General features: G+C 36.9%; 2 protein-coding genes across 2 annotated transcripts; one reads left to right on the plus strand and one right to left on the minus strand.

Annotated features, from left to right (window-relative positions):
- Nucleotides 1–6: 6 nt before the first annotated feature.
- On the plus strand, nt 7–10848 carry LOC124160995 (protein FAM76A). Its single transcript, XM_046537131.1, has 6 exons — nt 7–185; nt 431–495; nt 857–1070; nt 1150–1295; nt 5286–5580; nt 9378–10848. The coding sequence occupies exons 1-6, from the start codon at nt 96–98 to the stop codon at nt 9615–9617; spliced, it is 1050 nt and encodes a 349-aa protein (XP_046393087.1). The 5' UTR covers nt 7–95; the 3' UTR covers nt 9618–10848.
- Nucleotides 10849–13120: 2272 nt separating this feature from the next.
- On the minus strand, nt 13121–16765 carry LOC124160997 (reticulon-4-interacting protein 1 homolog, mitochondrial). Its single transcript, XM_046537133.1, has 6 exons — nt 16417–16765; nt 16097–16320; nt 15811–16008; nt 15592–15704; nt 14108–14396; nt 13121–13359 (listed from the first exon to the last, which is right to left on the minus strand). Exons 1-6 carry the CDS (start codon nt 16667–16669, stop codon nt 13246–13248), a joined length of 1191 nt encoding a protein of 396 aa, XP_046393089.1. The 5' UTR covers nt 16670–16765; the 3' UTR covers nt 13121–13245.
- Between the last annotated feature and the right edge of the window lie 35 nt (nt 16766–16800).

Raw genomic sequence — 16800 nt, forward strand, 5'->3', positions numbered from 1 at the left:
CAGACAAATATGGTGGCCGGCAGCCGTTGTTTACAGTCTTAAGAAAATATTTCATACACAAGGATCCCTTTCGTTCCAGCAAATATTCTAGACTCATGAGTGAAATGTCTGCCATCTTTGCATGTTCTAAGTGCCTAACTAGGCACCCTTTTGAAGAATTATCCCAAGGACAGCAACTCTGCAAGGTACCTATTTTGTAACGCATATTGGTTGGCTAAATTAAGTGTATTTCGTAAGTTGATGCATTGGCTCTTTCTTTAATCAATGCTGCACCTGTCGTAGTGTACTTAAGCCTCCACCAAATTGTGGTTGGCTTATGTTATAATATATGACATAAAGGACTATCTTTTTCGCTTGAGTTCCTTAAATAGAATTTCTCATATTTGGCATTGACGATTATAATTTTGAATATTGTTTGTAATTTTTACAGGAATGTAGAGGAGCTTTTCCTGTTGTTAAGTGTACTTTTTGTAGGTCCGAGTTTCAGCAAACGAAGTAAGTAGATTTTCATGAACTGATACGGTTTATCATGAATATATATTTTCTCTTTGCATTCTTATTTTATATGATGAAGGCCTGTATGAATATCTACGTGGTATATGAAAATTTTCCACTCGCGTATGGAGTGGAAGGGCTTGAGAAGTGGGGTCGATTGTCTTTATTACATTATCTGGTTTTTGTGAGGAAAATTCTGTGGAGATGTTTGAATTTTTTTTTGTTTCCTGCTAAATAATGCTAAGTCCTCCTTTAATGATTGATAATTTTATGTAAGGCTTTTCACTGTAATGGTTACTTTGGTTGTACTACAGTGGTTGCACATATGAATTACATTGTCATTATGTGTTCGAATTTTCAGCAAGAGCAGTACTAGTACAATTTGCAAGAAGTGTGAACAGAATGTGAAATTGTATGGGAAACCTTCAGCTTGTGAATACTGTAACATTATTGCTGCATTCATCGGTAATAAATGCCAGAGGTGCACCAATTCAGAGAAGAAGTGTGGTCCACCGGTGACCTGCGAACAATGCAAGCAGAAATCTGCATTCGATCGTAAAGATGAAGATAAGAAGGTATTATGATATGTAATTTTTTTCGTCTACTGCATAATTTGTAATCTTGTATTGCTGATTCGTTTATCTTCTACTTAAGGTGGATGGAAAGCTCCTTTGTTGGCTCTGTACTGTTTCTTATAAAAGAGCATTAGCTAAAACTAAGCAAAGTGAATCTGAGAGACGTTCTCACATTAAGTTGGCTGCACACCGGGCTGGAGGCAAATCGAAAGAACATCATCAGAAGTAAGTAATGGTCTTGTATAGGTGCAGTGCTTGATTTCAAACTGCGCTATCCCTAGTAAAAAAAACTGGTTCCTTTTATTCCTCTTTCGCATCCTTTGCAATCCTTTTTTGAGAAGAACTGTATTGGCTCATTTTTGTTTATGTTCTGTTCATTCTGCCATTTCTTCAGACCTACCCTATCAGATGTATGCATTGTAGAAAAGTCTTTGGGAAAGGAGAAGGATATTAATCTATAGGATTTGAAATTAAAGGTTAATCCAAATCCTGTGTCTATTCATAACTAGTAATTTTTTCTCGTATTAGTATTCATCATGGTTACAACGTTAATCTGGGTTGTTGCAGCATAAGTGTTGCCCAACATTTGCTGAAAATCTGGTAATTTACTCGAAAGAATATGATAGGTAATGTATAAATTAACACATTCATATTTGTCCAGTTCACGAAAAATATCAGTTAAAATATCTGTTCTTGACAAACAAGTAGGGATCATTGAAGCATTCAATTGTTTTTTTTTTTTTGAGAGTTATAAGTTTATAGTAATTGTGATATCATTTACGCCTAGTTTTCCATTTTTGGAACACCTAATATGACTTTCTAATTGAATGACTATGACTCATTATATACAAATATGCCACGGTTTTCCTTTCTGTTCCTCTTTATAAAGATATATTGTATTATAGGGCGCAAAGATTTAGTCAGTTTTGCCAACCCATCGCAGCCAGTGTGTTGAGAAATATCAGTCTTTTTTTTTCAAGGCAGTTTTTCTGTGACCATCTCTAATGTTACATTAATAACTATTTGCCATTACGCCCAAATGTTGTTAATTTTTCCCTGCATGTTCAGTATTAGTTAACCTACAGTGCTTAATGAAGACATATTTGAAACAACGTATTTTGTTTTAGTTATAATCTTTTATTTAACAGTGTTCCAATTTTGGAACACTAGGCAAATCCACTACTATGTATTATGCATACATTCAGGCACACCAAAATATTCACTTTAATTTTATATCAAGTAAGTAATTAGATGTGGAACAATTACTAATCTTCCCGGTTCATTGCTACGCGCTTCTGCTCATCTCATTCATGGTTCTTCTGACAAGAACTTTTACCTTTTTCTGATACCGGACGGTGATACTTCTGAAAATGGCGGGGCATCGGCTTCTGCTTCACCTCAACCTCTTTTTGCTCTAAGAAAAAAGGTAACCAAAGTTGTGCGCAAATGGAAGCAAGCCGATCGGACTGCCCAGCCAGTAGGAGGTAGAGTTTCAGAAGAACAAATCATGAAAATGAAAACCCCTACAGAATATTTAGAACTCTTTCTGGATATTGAAGTGAACCTTGAACTGACTGTCGGTGTTTTTGGGAATAATTTTCCTGAGTGGTTACATCTCTGTCCCGAGACGACGTATGCTTTGGGAAATAAGACCAGATTTGCATAATTCTCTAGTTAGTGGTGCAATGAGACGTGATCGATTTGAAACAATATTTTCAAATTTTCATTTTGCTGGCAATTCTAACTTGAACCACATGGACAAGTTTTCCAAGCTGCGACCTCTAACTGAGCGTCTGAATGACAGATGTATGAAATTTGTGCCAAATGAAATATACTTCAGCTTTGATGAGGCCATGATTCCCTGTTTGGGTCGTGACAGGTGCAAACAGTTCATTCTTGGTAAGCCTATTCGGTTTGGGTAGGTATAAATTCGGGTGCGTCATTTGCTGGTTTCAGCCTTATCAAGGAAAAAACCCGAACACTCAATACCAATAATATGGTGTAGGTGCTTCAATTGTTTTGCAATTCACTGAGGCACTCACAACGTAGCATCCCAGCAAATACCATTTTGTGTTCGACAACTTGTTTACAAGCATTGCACTCCTTGATAAACTTCATTCAATGGGCCACCAAGCAACTGGCGTAGCGAGAAAAGATCGCGTAGACAAACCTCCTTTACGATCTGATGATACCCTAAATGAAAAAGATTGGGGCACATTCGATTACCAAACTGATGGAAAAGGCAATATTGTTTGTAGATGAAATGATAAAAGTGTTTTAACTGTTGCATCCTCTGGTGCCGGTGTCAATCCTTTGCAACAGTCAGTCATTATTCCCAAAAAAAAAAGATACAAGTTACTATGCCAAATTCAATCAAGGTCTATAATCAGTATATGGGAGGAGTGGACCGAGATGTTGAAAATATTGACAAGTATCAAGCATCAAACCGTGGAAAGAAATGGTACTCGAGCCCTCCAGTTATTCTGCTTTGACCTGGCTTTACAAAATGCTTGGCAATCGCATAAAATAAACGATGTGAAGCCAATGGATATTTTTAAATTTCGTCGCCGTTTGACCTGTCACAATATAGAGACATACAGTAATTCTGCTGAGCCTGGTGGGAAAGGGGGACCATGAAATCTATGAATCGTAAACTTGACTCATGTCATGACGGCATTAATCATTTGAATGTAAAGCAGGGAAAGTAAACTTGCTGTGTCAAATGCCATAAAAATACCACTTTTCAATGTAAAAACTGCAATGTATCCTTGCATGTTAAGTGTTCACCTGGATATCATTCTTAATAGTGAGTTAATAAAAGCCTGAATCAAATTTATAGCATGCCAGCAATGAGTACGTCATAGTAGTGGATTTGCCTAGTGTTCCATTTTTGGAACACCTCGTAATTAATAATTGGCAAGAGATACATTGTTTTTTCTTTCGGGTAATGTTTTAATACATATTTTTATCGACAATATGTAAAAATCAGGGTAAAATTCCCATTTTTCAAACCTTCGGCATAAATGGGTTAAGTGCAGCAAGTTACTTAAGGTACAAGGTCAAGGGTACTTATCTTAGACTTAGTACTTTCAAGTTAACAAAATGCTGAGTTGTCTTGGTTGTCCTTCACTGTTACTCAGTGAATTAGCCTGAAGATTGCATTTGGATAGGTGAGAGTAGAGCTCACTCCCCCCAGTTGTGTGAATTTTATATACTGGGGGTAGAGGGGGGGGGGGGGCAATTCTTTTCCCTGGGCTTCCTTGTAGCGGGAGGATTTTGTTTGGTGTTTTAAAGCTTCATCCAAGAGATTTGAATCTTTTACCCTTAGAAAATTTGCTGTCTGTATTCAGAGCTAATCAGAATTAATACCTCTACGAGCATCAGATGTTATTTTTTTGTTTAGTGGTATAAAATTATTATATGTACCGCCAAACACAAAAATCTTCCTTTAATGAAGAATCGAAACTTAAACGTATATGTTACCATGTGCAGCATACAGTTTAGCGAATATACCCCACTTTTAACATTCGTACTGGTCAGTGAAGTTGTATAAATGTCAGGAAAATTTGGTAATGGGCTGGAATGAGGTGTAGAGAAGAGATATAGTCTAGTGCAGTGGTTCCCAAACTGGGGGTCGCGGGCTGTTCGGAAAGGGGTCGCGAGATGTATACGAATAATAAAGTGAACTATGTACTTTTTAGGGGGTCGCGGCTAAAACGTATGGGCTAAAATGGGTCGCAGAAAGAAAAAGTTTGGGAACCGCTGGTCTAGTGTAAAGAAGAAGAGTCTGGCTTTATTTCACAATACAGAAGACCCTCATTTTCCATGATTAATATGTTCTTAAATGACTGACCCTACAGTGAAATTCATCATATGTTGAATCTGCATCATTTCCTGGCGATGAATCAGTTAAAAGAGCATCAGCACATGTATGAATAAATGATAATGCAGATGCTACTGTGTTAAAAATCTGAGTCACTAAGGAATGAGGAAAAATCATGTTTTGTTTTTCTATAAAATCCCTATCTAAAACTGCTTTGTCATTCAATAATTCTTGGGAAATAAAAAAAAAGAAAAACAATTTGAATTTGAAATCTGGGAAAGGTCAGGGGCATTGAAAATGGATTGTTGGTATTACCTTGTTTTTTTGGAACATACCTCTTGTGGGGAATGATATTTTTTCATTCATAATTTCTGTTCTGCTTTTTATTTTAGGCATGGACACCACAGGAGTCACAATAAGCGCCCTAACCGAGTGGACGTGACAAAGCTAGGGAACACTGAAGATGGAGCTGGTGGTGGTAGTGGTGGCCCACCAGCCAAGGTTGGTCGCGTCAGCAGCTCAGTAGGATCAGTGACAACTGCTGCCACAGTATCGACATCTAGGGAACCGCCTGACCCCAATTCATCTGATCATGTAGTGGCCATGACTCAGCTGAAGGAGACTATAGCGTCCTTGCAGAAGCAGTTAAATTTGAAAGATCAGCAAATGCTCTCTAAGGATAAGCAGGTGAGTGACCCTCTTTGATGAAGTTCATGACAGCAATCTTGCTATCCGTGATGTGAAAAAATGAGGGCATCTATACTCATGAGTGAGGTTTTATTATGATGGAAAGTGGAATATTTTTGTAATTTGTCGTTGGGTGAAGGAAATCCAGATGTTTATCTGGACTTTTTTACTGCAGATATACGGAGAAGGTACTAGAATATTTTTTTATGGATAAAACAAAATCCGAATATTTATCTGGTCTGCTATTGGAACTTGTGAGAATGAAGTCTGATTGGAAGCTTTCCTGAGATCAATCATTAAGGGTTCAGATAAAGAGCATTATAAGTAATAAACATAATTGTATCAATTTTTTGGTGTTTGGCTGGTTAGGTCATCATTTTAAAACAATAAAACAAACAAGGTGTAGTTCCTCCTTATAAATGTGGTTCAGCTTGTCACAGATTTTTCATTTTTGGCTTTATTTGTTTTGTCGCATTACAGTCATTATGATTCAACCCCAAAAATGTTATAGAAAACTTTTAAATGCTCCAAGCCCTTTCTTCAGATAGCGCTGCTTTTGGACAGAAGTTTCTTAATCTGTGGATAGTATTTCTAAGTTTCCTTACACGAAAAAATTGCATGAAGTTGTTATGCCAAAGTAATTTAAGGGATCCCGGTTTATTTGGAAAACTAAGGTCAAATTTAAGCATGCTTGAAAAAGCACTAAATGATGGGATAACAGTACTCATGCATATGATGTTGCAGATAGATATTTTAAATTGTGCAAAGATAATTGTTTGAAGCCAGCTGAAGTCAATATTTTTTGAGAATTTAGCCACAATATTGTTGCACGTGTTAGGTCAATTTGTTCAGACTTAGAAATGAGCATTTCTATTTTCTGCACTTCCACTGGAAAAATGGTTGTGCATTACTTACAGAGTGAAAGTTAAAAATTAGGAAGCACACACATAAAATATAGTAAAAAATAACAGTCATTTAGTGCACTAAGTTTCACCATTCTAGCAACTAAAATTTGTTTTTCAACTACCATAGGGTGGTTTCCTATTATTTTTTTATTGCCTATATCGAAATATTATTACTCCTGGAGCACGCATTTCACGCTTTTAGATTTTTAAATGACGATATCTATTTTTCGCGATTAAATGAAAAGTGAAAATTTTCAAGCGCCCGAAAACGCGATGGGTAAGTATGAATGCCGGGAAAACTCTGTGTGACGTCGTTCTGGTTCCCGCTGCCGCAAGTGAGGTGACCTTGGGGCGAGGATATGTGCGCTGCTGAGATGCAGGCTGCTAGCAGGTAGCAGAGTACCCTGCTACCAGGTAGCACTTGGCTTAAATAAGGATTATTAATACCTTATCAAACGAAGAAAACTTTCTGACCTTAGCCAGTTTTTATAGGTGATTATTAAGACGTTTCCCTGAGCTCTGTGCATGCATTGGTAACCTCAGACGATGTAAAACTCCTATCTACTCGTATAGAAACTAGGTCCCTGTGACGTCACGTGGAGTGGCATCGCATGGGCACCAATCTGGCCTTTTTCAAATGAGTCTTCTAAACCGGTATTTCTAAAACCAAATAATTTGTTTATTATGAATACACTAATGGCAGGTAACGAATCGCAATCAATGCCTTTCGTTTTCTTTGATGAAGGAAACTACCCTATTCTCATGTGAATTATATCACCCACTTTGTCCTTTAATATAACTTGAACCTCACATCTGATAAGAAACCTCTTTTTGCAAATGTAGAAATGGTAAAAGGTCTGATTCTGTTTCTCTCCACCCATTCCCTCAACTGAAGTAAATGTTTGCCCACCAATTTTTCTGCATATACCGTATTTGCACAACTCTGAAACCCCCCTTATTTGGAACTCCACTTGGGAAAAAAATTTATTTTGAAAAATAATTTGTTTGACAAATTCTAGTGCCTCTACATGCATTCTATTTGCATTTTTATATTTATGTTTGTAGTTGTTCTTGTTTGTTATGTACATTATCTTTTGTTTATCTTCTGTTTGCTTTGAATATCTGCAATGGGAGTTCTGAGGTTGCAACTCTAATAAATATAGGAAATTTGTATCTCATTTCATATATCTCGGCACCAAAATATTGAGGAATTAATATTAATGGTAGACATAGCATAACTACGCCTGTTTTGCACAGTTGCGAGCACTGCCACAAGAGTCTTAACACCTTTAACATTATTGCTGGCTGCGATGGCGACACAAGATTGCTTGATGCGCTCGGGGAAATGATAATATCCTACTATAACCGTAAAGTCATGCTTTTCACCTCATCACCAAGATGCAGCTGAGAGCTTGGAGAGGATACGAAAGTCAGTACATAGTCAGTGAAAGATTATATACACCCTGCCACCACAGTCATCTTGATAGAGAGCTCCAGGATGGAGAGTCATATTCACTACCTGCATCGTTTTTGGGCAATTAATACAAGTGGCCCAAGGTATTTCTAATTGTTTTATACCAAAGTGGTCATTAACCAATACTCTCATCAAAAGCTATAAATGATGAAATACGTAAGGATTAAGTTTATCAACATTTGTGTACATTAGCAGAAAAATAGGAAATGCGAACATATTAAGTTGTATTCACAAGTTCTTAACACATTACGGCTTGATCAACAAGAAATGATGAAAGAAGATACTTTCACTTGGTGTCTTACCTAATTTATATGCGCAAAATAATTTACAAAGAATTATTTTAGTTACAGTCACTATTATATGCCGGTCAGGCGTACTAGTGTGGCTCTGTGCGGTTTGTCAAAAACTGATTCGGGTCAACAAACAGTATTACCCAGATGTTAAGCGAATTAGGCTGGGAGCCGCTGGAGACTTGGAGGCTGCATGCTAGGCTTTAATTGCTTGAACAATTGAGAAAAGATATCTTTAAGAGCAACACGGAGAACATGATATTGGAGCCCCACTATATTTCCAGGTTTGACAGAAGCGATAAATTAAGAGAGATATTTAGCCGAATGGATAGATATGGGAATTTGTTTTTCTTTGAACCATAAAGGACTTTAATAAATGTCAGTCGTAATTTTGTTTGAGCATTTCCTTTTTATGTGGAAATGGCTGGTGTCCTAACACCTCCTGTCACACGCCTTTTAGGTGGCTTGAGGGGTAGTATTTAGATGTAGATTACCCTCCCTAGCTGTCTTCTCAGAGCAAACTTCAGGATAGGTTTTACCAAAATAGGTGTCAACGTTAGAAGTCCACACTTTGATGCATGGAAAAAAGGTTGTGCTAACTAATCCAGTATTGGAGAAATAAACCCTACTTTGTCGCTGAATCATGGTAGACGATGAATTTCAAAGCACTGTATGAAACAGGTGACTTAGTATGCAGTTACGCGCACGGTTGCTAACATATACTCCAAGGATCAAGTTTGCCATGAAAAAATATTTGCATGGCTATGTAAAGTCACGTGTTACAAGCAGTGCTTTAAAATTCGTTGTCACCGAATGGTGAGAAAATAGGGTTTATTTCTCTGACAGTGGCTTAGTAAGCACGACCTTACTTTTTTTGACCTCCAAAAAGTTTGCACCCGTGTGAAGTCAATTTTTTCATGCTGTGCTTTCTATTTGACATGCCTATATACTCTATCCATTGTTAAATTGCTACAGGAATATTTCAAGTACAGCTTCAACTGTCTCTCATTATGTTCTTACTCTAAATCAAATACATAGTCTTGCATTGTGTTATTCAAGTGATGTGTCATGTGGGCATAAAAATTGTGTGATACAAGTGTATTTCAAACCTTTATTTTTTCCTGGCAGATTACTGAACTGAAGGCTAAGCATTTCACTGTTGAAAATGACCTCCGTAATAAGATGAAAAATGTGCAGAAAGAGCATGAGAATAAAGTAGAAGTGCTGTTACAGAAGATTAAAGCTCTCCAGAAAGAAGTGGCTACACTATCAAAGGGCAAAAATAAAGTCCTGAATAATAGCGCTACGAGCAATAAGGATGTCGCAGGGAGTGGAAGTGGAACAGATAGTCCTTCTATTGCACCTTAGAGGATGTGCTGTTTCCAGCACCAACTTCTTCCTGGTTTGGCCCTCAGTATACTCCAAATTGGACTCGAAAAGCTGCTCATTTGCACCATTGGTATAAACATCTAAAGATAAACATTTGACCACCTAGGAAATGATGATAGAAATCAAACTGCCCTGGAGTAATGGACGGAAGGCAAGCATACAAATTTTACTTAAAACATGATTGTGAGCAGTTTCCTTTTTAGTTACTCTACATAATAAATAGTTTTGACCATGATAACATATCTATATTTTACTATGTATGATTTATCTCTCTTGTTCAAATGATGATAATATTAAATGTGAAGGTTATTCTCTCCTCAGCATTCGTTGAAATTAAATATTTGGGCTCTATTAGTGATTTGACGGCTCATTTCACTTAAATAGATTATTTTTTTCCAAAAACAACTATATTTTTACTGCATCAGTGTGATTCTAAAAAGAGTATTTTTTATTTATGTCTTAAGGGTTTGTAGGAAGTGATTATAAGTGTAGTTATTTATTTTTTTATCATCGGTTCACAATCAATCTTTGTTAACATATTTACATGAAGGCCACATCGTGTAAGTAGTATTGTGATTTCCTACTGATGGAATTCCATGTTTGATTTGTATGTTTTTTCTAGGAAAATCAATTTTCATTGTTCTAAAGGAACTTATTGATTCAAGCATACACCCTTCATTTTCAAATTCGTATGCCCCTTATTCTAAAGTAAATACCTAAGTTTTCTAGGTTCTCATTTAGAACTTGTTTTCACAAAGTTATTGAGTTGTTGCTTAATCAATTTTTTCTCATCACATACCCTGAAATGTGATGGACAGGGGTTTCTCAATGAAAGTATTGACATTTTCTGTGGTTATAAGTTCACAAAATTACTCTGTTATTCTGTACTTGGTGTCTATCAGTATAAGTTCCTTTATTGAGCAATTAATATTAATTATTAATTAAAGATTGTGTTGAACTCATTTTAATAGTTTTATCAATGAAGGCATTCATATATTTTTGTATTCAATCAAATGCATTTGCATTACTTATTTGAGAGAATACTTGGCAGACATTTCAGGAAACCTCTGTTGACAGGTAGTTAAACATCTGAAATGGATCCCAAGAATATCTTTCAAGAGCTATGAGTATTTACTGTGTTACATTTTATTTGAATATGTCTACCCTCTGTCATTATGACTGTCTGGAATAAAAGGAATCTTGGAAACAACTTTGAAACATTATTTGATTGATCCTATTGAAGACATGGCTTCTCATATTTTCACTAATTAAATGAGCAGTTATCACTTGTCCTAGCATTTCCTCAGGCAACTACCTCGATTTGGTACAATGGCTTATGCATGGCGTACAGGGGAGGGGTGAGAGAGCATCAATCTTCAGAACTCTATTGAGGTATTACGTGCCAGGGTTGTTCACTCTAAGTAAGAGTGATGGTTTTTTTAGAGGGTTTAGGCATCGGGTGAAGGGGTAGTCAGGACTGGGGAAATAGAAATTCCAGTAACCCCTAAAGCTGCACTGTCAGGAGGTAACATTCAATTTATCTCATCTGAACTAACCACACTAGATATATCAAAGAGTAGGAGCTTGACGAAAGTTAGTCAATGATGGTTTCAAGTCACTGAAGAAATGCATGTCAGAAAATCTACCTACCTACCTTGTACCCTGAAATAAGGAGCACAATTAAATGAGCAGCACTCACGATCAGTGGTGGCTGGTGGTAATTTATCTAGGGTGTGCATTAGAGCAGATATGGGATGATTTAATTATATCATGTTAATACTAATCCATGAGCATCATATTTCGTCGTAATAGAGTACATAGCAAGCAAAACATATCACTGGTATATTCTACCCTTAAAATTGCATGAACAGAAATAATATTAGCATGTATGAAAATAATTATTCTAAACACACCTTTACAAGTGACTGTAGGTGAAATTCATTCTCCTTTCCTTACACCCTATGAGGAAGTAGTGTAGAAAACGGCCACACAGATGACTCTGTAGACGGACTAGGATCCTGGGCCCAGGTGGTGTAGGTGGCGGCTACACCACTACACTGCCTGCGAGTCACCAAAAATATGCGCGTGTGCACTCGCATCGTTTTGAGTCTGCTCCCATCACCCATTTGAACTGTGCATACCCTCCCGCTTACTTCGTCCCACCAGAGCACCCTCAAGCGATCGCATAGACCGAAAATGCACCCGGCTCAATGCCACGGGATCGCACACTTGTAGAGCGGTGAATTCGAAAAGGTTCGAATTCGATAGCTGTAGCGTTCGGAGCTTCATGTTTCTTGCATATGCAGACAGGATTTTTATCCTTCTCGTTGCAAAGGAATAGTTTTCTTTTATAATTCGTTCATATTTGGGTGTGCACTTGCTAACATGTGTATGTATACGCACGTGCCGCCACTGCTCACAATGACACTCATTTAACAGGAAATAGCTATTCAGAGAGTTTTGTTCCAGGGAGTAAGGTCAGCCATGTTATCAAGGCCATTCCTATCCATTCCAAGGCAAATCCTAGGGTAGACTAATCTGCAGCATTCACGAATTTAAAAAAAATACACAGGAAATTAAAACTTCGTGTGACCTCTGACAATGTGTAGTAAAAGTTGCAGAATGGTGGAGAGAGGTTGGCACCCTTTTTGCCTTGCTAAAATCATTGTTGAGTAGAAGAGGAGGAGAAAAGGGAGGGAAGGCATAGCAAAAAATTAAGATTGAGAAAAGAATCTGTTAGTAAAACAAAAAGAGGTTCAGAATAGGTGGAAGTAGTATGTGGAGTATATCTGAGAAACTTGAGTCATATGTACCTGATTGTCAAATCCAAATGTTCCGTTCAGCTATCTCAAAAGGATCATCAAGAACACTGTTAATGACTTAGATAACAAATTGACGGCATTCATTGTTCATCATTGAAGCTATAGGCCTCATACTATAGTATGGAGCTGCAGAATTGTATTATACCCAAGTCTACTGCATGGTTTATAAAGGAAGAATCATAATGCTGCACTAGAAAAAAATGTATGTGCTAAAATATATTTAATACATGACTTATGAGTATCCATAAATTATATTTTTTGGAATAGGTAGGTGGATGTGTCTAGATCATTTAATAAAGTTTTGGGCCAAATCTGATTTGGAGACTTTGAAAAGTTTAGTAACATTTTTTTTAACTTTAAAAGAAGCCATAAGATAAGACTGCAACAGTTCGGTGGAGAAATGCCTACAAGGAATTATGCGAATCAAGGCTCATTTTTTTACAGAAATGCAAAATATTAAATATCTTAATTTATTTATTTTATACCAGAATGTAGACCATGCAGAAATTTTCATCAAAATCTTAGACCAAGGGACGAACATTTGTTGATTTGAGGTGAAAGCTATCAAACATCTCTATGCCTTATCTGATATCTTCATGCCACGTATGTACACTTACCATAATGAACAATGGAGACATGATATTAGGGGAAAATAGAGCCTTTAAAATTCACTTTTTATTTTCACGTAAAAAAATCTTTCAACAGTTACAGTACATAATCACTTATTTTTAGGAAACCAGCGTGAGATCACACAATCTAATATGGAATACATAATTATTCATTTTTCATGCAGATTTCATGTCGATGACTGTTTTTCCACGAGAATGTCCATCTAATACCTTCTGATATGCTGCAGGTAGCTCAGAAAATGAAAAAGTTTTCTCAATAGTTGGTGTAAGCTAGAAAGTAAACAAGATTAGAAAGATTGATGCATTGGCAGTTAACAAAAAAATATAAGAAAATTTAGGCCTCTTATGGTGTTAATCATTCATTCTTATAATCATTCAAGAATTATAGAAAAAAGTATTTTAGGACAATATTTTCTGTGATACCCACTATAAAACTCATTTGCACTGAGCTTCAATCTGTATGGTTAAAGAAAAAGCCATTACATACATACACATGTTACTGTGTTGACAAGAATTTCAAATATGCATGCTACATGAATAACTTCTACACTATGCAAAAATTCTGGAATAATTACACCAGCAACCCTCACAATCACAATCTGATGTCATTACCATTCCAAATTCATATCTGTTATTAAAAAAATTGAAGTACCTTGACTAGGGACTTCAATGTACATATAATTACAGCTATGCATCACTAATTGGTCATTTATTATTAGTAGGGTGGCACCAAAATTTGTTAGGTATAATGTCAGGTGCCCTTGTCTGTGTCCGTGTCTCAATGTGCACACCAAAAAATTGTTACTTTCAGAAAGAGTAGATTACAAGTAATCATTACAGATAACTTAGACACTTTTGCTCAGTTACTTCTGAACTCCCATATGACTATGTGAAAGAATACCTTATTTGTGGAGGCATGCATTCTCTCATGGAATTCACCCCTAAGTTCTACTGTATCAATCAAATCAAAGGTGTACGTTATTTTGATCCTTTCATGTATTTACACCTGTGTCCTTACCTTACAATTTGATGTCAGTTCAGCTATTTCCTCAATGGCCTTAGAAAAAGGGATGAAAAAACCCCATCTCACGGTAGGGCCACCAAGAAAAAATGGAGTAGTGCTCACGGACAAGTTGCTTGAAATCAAGTCAAAAACATTTTTGGCCATGCCAAGTGCCAGTCCATGTCGATCCACATTACGAAGAAGAGGTGAAGTGGCTGTAATGTATTTTGCACAGCCTTTGGACTTCAATGTATCACCATAGACAGGATTAGATATCCCGGCAGCATTGAAAATGATGTCATACCTGGCATAAACAAACAAGGAATTAAAAAATATTCCACATTATTCGCACTATAATGGGGCAGTTCTAAAAAAAATGGAGATTTTTACTGTGGTTTCTGAAATGTGATACAGAAATAAGTCTTGAAAGTGATGTAAAAACTGTTTGAATAGTTAAAACAGCTTCAGTTTCATAAATTTTTCTAGTCACCTAACGAAATTTACAGACTTATTACAGAAGGGCATAACATTATCTATTTGAGGCAATCGTCGGCCTCGGTGGCGGCGGGGATAAGTCCTCGCCTGAGAGTATCATAATCTCAGGCATAACAAGCCCCGGGTTTGAGTCCCGCCTGGGTAGGTAGGCCCTACCCAGGGAATGGTTGTATGGGATAGTCCTTGTTTCGTGCTATTTCCCCCGATGTAAGGCCTTAATTGAGATTTTTGCGGGGCAATGAAAATAAATAAAAAATAAAATTAATAAAAAGCTGATAAATATGAATGGAAATTCACATTAAGGTGACCCAAACAGATTTAAACTGAAAATTGAAGGACATAACAAGAATCATCCCCCAAGAAAATAGTTAGCCGTCACCTTGAGGGTTGCTGCATATCTCAGGCATCCCATGCCTCAGGATTTAAAATATCATCTAAGGTGTCAGTTACTATGTAATACTAGCTATTACTATCAGTGATACCACAGCTGATGCTTTGGTTGACCTCAAAGAATCAGTTGCAAAAGCTACTAAATACTCCATTGAGGTTTCAAAATTCTAGGTACTTTATCATCTTAGAAGGCTTTTATTAATACTGAAACCTTTGATAATACAAGCAACAAGATTTCAAGGCATGTGCTCCAAAGTCATCAATGACTCACTTGCAATCCTACTCAACTCCTCAACTCAACTCCTACTCAACAAATTCAACTGTTCTTTGTGGGCCAGGATAATTGGTCTAGAAGTTCTGGAAATTAACACATGCTGAAGTAAAGTGAATTATTTACTATTTACCTACCCTTTACTCAAGAACTAGTATTTGAGAGTGGAAAGTAATGTTCTTACCGTAAAAGCAAAAGAATTCTCCGGACAAATTCTGGAACTACAAACATATTTTCTATTTCTTTTCAACATTAAAATACATATGAATGAGGGCAAGTGTTTTTGAAGACGTTGAAATTGGTAGAAAAATTGACATTGGCAGCAAGGAACTCTTGAACTTACTTCCCTGCTTCCTTTATGAGTATTTCAGCATTTGGGTCATTATAATCAATCACACAGTCAGCTCCTAAAGTTTCCACAAAAGGGACTGCATCAGAATTGCACGTAGTTACAACCTGTAATAGAGGTATTTTACTTAAAACACAATCCAAAAATATAAACAATATTAGCATAAAAAACGGTAACTGTTATCAGATATTTGTTGTCCGAAAAAATGCAAACCTGAGCACCCCAAGCTTTAAGCATTTGAATTGCACAAGAGCCAAGGCCTCCGGATCCTCCAATCACAAGAACATTTTTCCCTTTAGCAGACTGGATACAGAGTTCACCAGTTAATTTCAGAGATGACCAAGCAGTAACTGCTGTATACAAAATCGATGCAGCCTCTATGTCACTTAGATTTGAGGGTTTCAAGGTGACCTGTCATATAGTGAACACTTATTATTTTGCCAAATTGCTTTACTTACTACTAAACTTAAAACGAAATAATGATCGGGAATAAACTTACGCTTGATACCGGGGCTATAGCAAACTGAGCATGGCATCCTTGCTGAAAAGGTGACACTACTCCCCAGACAGTATCCCCAACTTTTAGACTTTCAGGAACTCCATGACCTTTCTCCACAATTTTACCGCTGAAATCTCTACCGAGAGTAAGCGGGAATTCAATCATATCTCTTGATCCAGCTTGTAATTTTTTGACAAAATTGAGAGAACGTGCCCCATACCCTCCTGCAAGCATTATTACAGATAGAGCAAATTTATTTTATACTATGACAAGGCAATTGTAAAAAAAAAATATATTATAAATAAATTGTATATATTTACCCATCATGGCAACATCCATTGGATTCACCGACGATGCTGATATTTCTACTAACACGTCTTCGGGATGTTTGACAGCGGGCACTCTGGCAGAATCTGTCATACACAAAACGTCTAGCCCTCCGTAGGAATGAATCTGCCAAGCACGCATTCTATCCCGTGTTCCGTTACCACTCGAGTCACTGATTTTTCGGACCCATACTTTCAAATGCTTGTTTGAGCATTTAAAGATGCATACTCGGGCGGAAGCGATCATTTCTTCTTTGTCTCAGGTCCTTCAATATTCAATATCTCGCCGGATGTGAAACCACAACATAAACTCCGAAAAATACCCCACCCCTTTTTACATAATACAGGGACGTATTGCGCACCTCGTTTGTTTTAGCA

The sequence above is a fragment of the Ischnura elegans genome, chromosome 6, assembly GCF_921293095.1.
Source record: "Ischnura elegans chromosome 6, ioIscEleg1.1, whole genome shotgun sequence".
Classification (NCBI taxonomy): Eukaryota; Metazoa; Arthropoda; class Insecta; order Odonata; family Coenagrionidae; genus Ischnura; species Ischnura elegans.

Bases quoted from the DNA above. Each gene is read 5' to 3' on its own strand.
- LOC124160995 (XM_046537131.1), top strand. From the start codon at position 96: ATGAGTGAAATGTCTGCCATCTTTGCATGTTCTAAGTGCCTAACTAGG. The intron at 496-856 runs GTAAGTAGATTT...TCGAATTTTCAG, and splicing joins TCCGAGTTTCAGCAAACGAA to CAAGAGCAGTACTAGTACAA. The intron at 1,071-1,149 runs GTATTATGATAT...CTTCTACTTAAG, and splicing joins GTAAAGATGAAGATAAGAAG to GTGGATGGAAAGCTCCTTTG.
- LOC124160997 (XM_046537133.1), bottom strand. From the start codon at position 16,669: ATGATCGCTTCCGCCCGAGTATGCATCTTTAAATGCTCAAACAAGCAT. The intron at 15,705-15,810 runs GTTTGCATTTTT...CCTCTATTACAG, and splicing joins TTAAAGCTTGGGGTGCTCAG to GTTGTAACTACGTGCAATTC. The intron at 13,360-14,107 runs GTAAGGACACAG...TTTACTTTCTAG, and splicing joins AACTGACATCAAATTGTAAG to CTTACACCAACTATTGAGAA.